Below are 6,885 nucleotides of genomic sequence, written 5' to 3'. Positions count from 1 at the left end.
ATATAATTGCTTTTACAACTATAGGATAAATTTTAAATCACAATGTTATTATATCTAAAAGTATGATTAGACAAGTTTGAGTCGTTCATAACAATGCTTCTAATATTTTTTTACAAGACTGCCTAGGAATGGCGAAAGTGAAAACATGCTTCATTGTAATCCATTCCTTCGTTAGAAATGTTGCCTTTAAATCTCTGGTGATAATGAAATAATAATAAAAAAATAGCATCAATTTATTAAGCTCTTTTTATTAACAGTATTAATTTCAAACAAAATCTTTAACAGCAAGATGAAAAAAATGTTTATCAAAGCTTCCTCCGTCACCCCCAGTAGATGGCAGCACCCAGACCCTAACTCAGAACTTCACACATTTATGTAGAAAGTCTATATCTATCATCCATGTCCTGACAGTGAAATTCGTCCTAAGGGCCTGACATCCCCTTATCGGTAGTGCGATTACAGTAGGGAGGCAATGTACCGACACTGTAGTTGGGTTGACCGACAGAGGTAAGATATGTAAGTTGCAAGAACATTTTGAATTCTAATAGAAGACTACAAATTATTTTGATCAACACAACAGGCCACGGAGAAGTGCATACTGTACTAGATATGGGGTACATTACAAAAATCTACCGAACATTAATGATCATGTAAATTATGTTATGATGAACCTGAATAACGGTTAATCCAGAATTGATGAAGCTTTGGGACACTATAAGGATATATATAATATTTGTAGATACAGTACTCTCTCTCACTCTCCTCCTGGTAAACCTCAATAGCCTGTTAGATGCTGAGCCTAATGATATGGTACAGGTGTTCACTATAGAGACAACAGTGAGTCCGTTTATCCCAGGCTCAACTTTGCTAAGATCGCCTTCGTTTAATTTTCCTCTTTCAACCGGGCTTGAACTAACATGAGGTACAAAATATTGATTCTATGGCAGAATTATGGAAACATAAGAATAAACTATGCCATCACACTGACGTTTCGGGGCCAGTACTCTTCCGCATCAAACTCAGAAAGTTGTCTCCTCCATGTATGCTCCGACGTTGCTCTCTCACAGCCGGGGTACGGTAGGCCTCTAACACTTCAAATGAACTGAATCTTCGGGAGGGGTTGTTTTGATGCGAACTTTTTGCCAGTAGGGACCTTGTGTCAATTAAGAAGGGGCCTTGAATAGCTTGGTCTTCTATGAAGATGGGTCTAGAATTCATCGGGATTACTTGTGCCATTCGTGAAGAAGTGGGGATGTCCCATACTTCCAGTGCCTGAGGCTCTGACTCAAACAAATCAAGGAATTCATGACAGTTTCCGTTACCTGAAAAGTCTGTTATGTTGTGTTCGACATCAGTGCGACACTTTGGTGCTTGTAAGGCAGTTGGTGTGTTTGGAGATTTAAACTCTTTATTTGTGGTCACCATGCAGTCATCAGGGTACTCGGGAACAGCGAAAAGTTGAGAGTCAATAACCTCTAAAGAAGGTAGCAAGTCAGGGTCAGGCGTAAAGTAACAAAAGCTCTCACGAAACTTCCGCTGACTGGGGGTTGCTTGTGATCGCCTGATTGTATCGGACTCATCGTCCTTCAAAGTTGTCAGAGGAGTTGGAGACGCTGTCCTGAAGTAAGGCACGTCTGGAGATTTGTGTCTGGTACCTGTGAAATGACCTTCATCGTCAACTACATTCTCTCCTACGGGATTTTCTGTTTTTTTGGTGTGTAAAGGTCTCTCTTGAAAATTGCTACTCAAAGCAGCATATGTACCAGTATGAACGTCCGTGCTCTCCATCCCCGAAGATGAAGGGGCGTCTCTACATACATCTGATGCACCAGCTAAGGATGCATAATCGTTCAACTGTGACCATGAGCTGAACATTTGGTCTTCCTCTGGGAAGGTGGAAGTTGATCTTGAATCCACGTAACAATCAACATTACTCTCTTTAGGGGCTTCGACAGTGATGGTGGGCACAGTTAAGACGGGAACGTATTGTTGAATTTCTGTTTGGCCACAAGAACAAGAGAAATGTGAATCATCGTTACAAAATATTTCTGGCCCTATGGACAAAGAAAGATAATTTTTTCTCTCCGCCTCCTCCGAATTTTGCACTGGGCAACATGTAGTCGTCCTGCTGTACTTTCCTTGGTTTATAGCACTGTCGAGATTAAGGAACCCTTCCTGGAAATCACTCAAGACGGATGAACTTCGTTTGGGTTTCTCAGAAGAAGGACGATTAAAGAAAGGGACAGACATGCTCCTTCGTCGTCGGAGCTTGATGCTGTTCTTCAAGACAGACTTTGTGCTGTTCTTTCGACTTTCTAAACCAAAAACCGAAATCCGGTTTTCCGTTTCATCCCCAGGAACAGAGGAACACATGCACCACAGAGACTTAACACCCTTAGCGATGAAGACAATGTGCAAGAATGAGGTTGAGAGAATTAAGACAAGAGTAGTAGACACAACAGTCCAAGGAAGGATAACAGTGTCATCATGGCTGTTGGCGCAAAGCTTGACAGACGGCTGATCACGAGAGTCCTTCACAGCAGGAGAGGCAGTAGACTCATCCCCTGAATTCTTCACAGCAGGGGAGACGTGAGACTCATCCCCTGAGTTCTCCATAGCAGGGGAGGCGGGAGACTCATCCCCTGAGTTTTCCACAGTAGGAGAAGCAGTAGGAGAGTCAGTAGTTGGGAGTTCCTGAGAGCGACTTGCAAAGACCACTACTATGAATATAAACCACACAAACACACGGTTAATCTTCATGCTTAAGGCCCGTCGAATAACTAATAACTTGAACTTTACATAAATGTTACTTGCTTCTCCCTCGAGTTCAGTATGTATTGTCCACGATCATCACGTGTTTTAATTTATGTGTTACCTCTTGGTGAACGTTACTCGGAGGCCATCAATCTCAAGTCCATATTCCCGTACGTGAACAACCATTAACTTGATAACTCCAATATATTATCCATTACTTATAGAGCATCTTTCCATGTATACATTTATAGTCGGAGAGGTTTTGTATCACACCTGGTCAACGCGGGAACACTAAGGTATCTCCACTGTGTCTTCCTCTCTACTCTGTTGGCTCGTTTCTTCATACACGTCTCAGGTTTGTGGTGAGAGTTGTCTGAAATATGAAAATGTTGGTATTAGTCATGTTTTCATTAATGTAAAAATGGCGTCACTAATCTATAAAATATTGTAATGTCTTGATACGAGAGATCACCCACATGTACTGGGAATTAATAGGCTATTTGAACAATGCTAGTTTAGATATGAGGAACAATGCCTCTTGACAAACTAAGACATTACTCTATTAAACACTACTGTAAAATTCATACTAAGGAACTGTATATAATAATTTTGTGAGTAAATGTATCAACAACTTATTTGATGATACCTTAGAATAACACATGTCTTTATAAAATATTTCAACACTCTCTTATGAACTCTAACAAAGAAAAGGTATTAACACAATAACAATAAAGTTAAAAAACGAACAAGAAAATAACTAATAATAATAATGTATAGCTCCTCACCTCCCTCCTGCCAGCCGACACACCGCCAGGCTGTAAACTAACCAAGTCTTCCCGGATCTTCTCTCTCACGGGAAGTCTTCTTGTCGTATTATGATCTTCTACGTAAACGTTTATCAGATGACAGGTTTCCGGAATCGTGAGTGTATATCCTGGGTACATTCTTGAGTAAGTTCGTCGAGAGCTTTTCAACTACAGTATTTTGAAGACAATTAACTTTACTAGTTTCATGTACTGTACTAAATAACCCCCCAATACTTCCCTGTGGCCACAACGAAAGACTCCCATTACTACTTCAGCTGTAAACTCACCTACCAGCCTTGCCTACTGATTTACTTGTCTGCCTCTTAAGTCCTAGTAGTATAAATTTGGTGGTACAGCTGTAATGTTCGTATCTCTCACTAACAAGTCAAGGGTTCAAGTCCTGCTTTGCCCTGACACACATGAGAAGGATCTTAGCAGGTTTTTAGGAGGATGGAGGACTCAATATTATTTTTATCCTCCTCAGAGCCATAGATAGAGTTCGGCCAACCCGGCTCTATATTGTTACGGAACAGATGAAGAAGTTTGCGCTCGTCCTGTAGAGGATGATGATGATGATGATGATGTTTATTAAGTAAAATTGTCATACAGTTACACTTGGATAAGCATATTTATAAACTATGTGGGAGAGAGCACGAGAAGACTTCTCACCCGCTGAGTAACAACATGGAGCCCGGTAGGCTCAACTCTATCTATGGCTCTGATCTTCCTGCGACAGTGGCACTCAGTCGAGTGCCCTTACCTGTAGCTGGTTGACGCTCTTGGACAATCTGCCAGAGAGTGTTGTGACGGCACCGAGTGTGAGCTCTTTCAAGACCAGACTTGACCAACACTGGGGCAAGTTCAGATACATTCAGGAGCCGGTGCATGCCCAGTACTTGCCAACAGTATGCAACAGAGGCGTGACCGATCGTCCAAGCGGCTAACGAGCCGTTCAGTGGTAAAGAGGATCAAAGTAAAAAGTACTTGATATTGTGCGATATCACCAGATTATTAAAAAAAAAAACAATTTACATATATTCAGTAGGTTATTGATATAAAACTTTAAATATTTAGTGATAATATCTCAAAGCAACACATTGATTATTTTGCAGTAAAAGATAATTATTTGCCGACGGCTCTGAAGTGAACGAGTGTGCGCATTGGAGCGGGCTATTTATACCTTAACTGTATTATATATGACGTACTTTTTATATTTATCGTTAATCAAAACCAAATATGTGTTCCCCCCTCTCTCCTTCCATTTGAATCTGGATTGAAACTCGTCTTCGCTACTTGAGTGCTGTCAACCAAAAATACTCTGTCTTAAAATGTTTTAGTGGACAATGCCTCAGTTCTGGGGTAAAATACATATATTTAAGACATATATTTATTTTCTTCTTCTTGAGGCATCCTTTGTTTTCGGTACCTGGATCCATCGAAATCATTAATAATATTTTCCTCACCGAAGCCAATATATGAATCCGGATTTCTTGTAGATGCTGCACGAACACTTACGCCTAGTCAGTGTTACCAACATAAAATAAAATGCTTTATATATATTTCATCGGGATTAAATATAAACAATGTAATATACAAAAATACATGTTGCACTATCTCAAAACAACTTATAATTTAACTGTAAAAATAATTGCACAATTAACAATAGATAAATTTGCTGCTATAATTTATTAAATCAAGTTAGAATCAATACAATTTTGCATAAGTAATGCTCATAATAAGAATATCCACAAGGGATGATATCAAAGGCTTTGACATAAAATAAACCATTATTAAATAAAAAATTATCCTCACAAATACCAGCCAAAATACTTGCCTGTTGATATATAAACAATAATAAAAGTTTCCCTTCAAGTTATCTGGCAATACTGTTGACGTTCCCTTGTTGGGGATGGAACTCGGTTGAGGAATTTCCGGAGATGACTTTTCTTGCAATTCGTCCATGGCCTTTGAGATAATAATTAATATGGAAAAGAACAAATCACCAATAATCGTAAGTACACGCTAACAATATAAACCATGTGAAACATACTATTAATTGTATATTCAGGATTTTATATGGCCATTTCCGTTCAATATGGCGGACGAGAGGCTTCCTGTTTATATTTTGATCCTCCCCCCCAGGTCCCCGGGCCATGGCCCTGGCCCCCACCGGGCCTCAGCTGTCTTTTAGGCCTCCTTTACTTAGCCATAGTCAATATACACAGAAGGTTTATGAACTACATGAGTAAATGAATGGTGACAGGAAGAAGTAAATCATTCCCAATGAATTATAATGAGCACATCTTGCTGATCCGACACTATGTACTGTACTAGCTATGGGTACTGTACTAGCTATGATTCACATGAATATTACGTTGTACTGTACTGTGCCAACAATGGTCTACAGTACAGTAATTGTAACATTAGCAGCAATGCTGTACAGTACAGTATTTGTAACTACAAGTACTGTGCTATCAGTGATGTGCAATACAGTTATTATAACTACCAGCAGTGATGTACAAAGTACATTGTTGCACGGGATGAGGCTTTGTATTGCCTCCCTTACTTAAAAATTGAGGTAATTATTTTTCCTCTGCGTTATTATTTCTATAAATTTATTTTTCTCTTTCATTTATACACTACTCTGAGTAATAATAGTTTTGCTATTAATCCTTCCTTTTTTCAGATACTGTCAACTTAGTTATTTATGTTTTATTCTCACTTCACTACATTCACTGCAATATATATATACAGTATATTATATATACATTACAGGGTATATGCAAAATACCTGCCTAACCTGACGTAACATTGAAAATGCCAACTGTAAAGTCATTATTTAGAAAAAAATGTACATTTCGTCCATTGGCTGTACTCAAGTTTTGGTATGAGAATCGTTTTTTTAGGTGTTTATTTGTGTGTGTTTTTATCAAATCTGATCTTCATTTCTTGTGAAAATTTAAGGTTTTTGCAAGAAATGAAAGTTTTCACCTTTTACACATACTGTACTGCTAATTTGCACAAAAATGGAGGTCAGATTTGAGTAAAACACCAAAAAACACCCAAAACACCTATTCTCACACCAAAGGAACCAGCCTAACCTAACCTACAAGGAGGAGAAGGAAAGGAGGAGACAATTGACTCTTAAATGTGGGGTATAGCCTCAGGTAAACATGGTGGGAACCTACGGACAGCTAATGGACGAACATTAACTGAAAAACAGTTTGAAATGATCTTAACTAAGAATTGTTCAGTCTTCCCATTACTGTTTTCTTGATTTCTAGCTATTATCAACCCAAATCGAACTTTCTGTCTTCAAGCATTA

General features: G+C 38.9%; 2 protein-coding genes across 3 annotated transcripts in view; one reads left to right on the top strand and one right to left on the bottom strand.

Annotated features, from left to right (window-relative positions):
- Positions 1-216: 216 nt before the first annotated feature.
- LOC121876302 lies at positions 217-3,579 on the bottom strand. The gene is made up of 2 exons (XM_042381351.1): positions 3,540-3,579; positions 217-3,127 (listed from the first exon to the last, which is right to left on the bottom strand). The coding sequence occupies exon 2, from the start codon at positions 2,758-2,760 to the stop codon at positions 979-981; it is 1,782 nt and encodes a 593-aa protein (XP_042237285.1). The 5' UTR covers positions 2,761-3,127; positions 3,540-3,579; the 3' UTR covers positions 217-978.
- A 1,872-nt stretch (positions 3,580-5,451) lies between these two features.
- LOC121876075 (GA-binding protein subunit beta-1-like) overlaps positions 5,452-6,885 on the top strand; it is a 29,272-nt gene continuing 27,838 nt past the window's right edge. Inside the window, exon 1 of one of the 2 annotated variants that reach the window (XM_042380989.1) lies at positions 5,452-5,571. In XM_042380989.1, the coding sequence (XP_042236923.1) occupies positions 5,521-5,571 (51 nt within the window). In that variant the 5' untranslated portion in view covers positions 5,452-5,520. Of the gene's footprint in view, positions 5,572-5,689; positions 6,139-6,885 lie in introns of those variants that run through there. The other variant, XM_042380990.1, reaches the window with a different exon arrangement.

This window comes from Homarus americanus, unplaced genomic scaffold (genome assembly GCF_018991925.1).
Source record: "Homarus americanus isolate GMGI-L3 unplaced genomic scaffold, GMGI_Hamer_2.0 scaffold34921, whole genome shotgun sequence".
NCBI classification, from domain to species: Eukaryota; Metazoa; Arthropoda; class Malacostraca; order Decapoda; family Nephropidae; genus Homarus; species Homarus americanus.
This window is presented reverse-complemented; position numbering and strand designations above follow the sequence as displayed.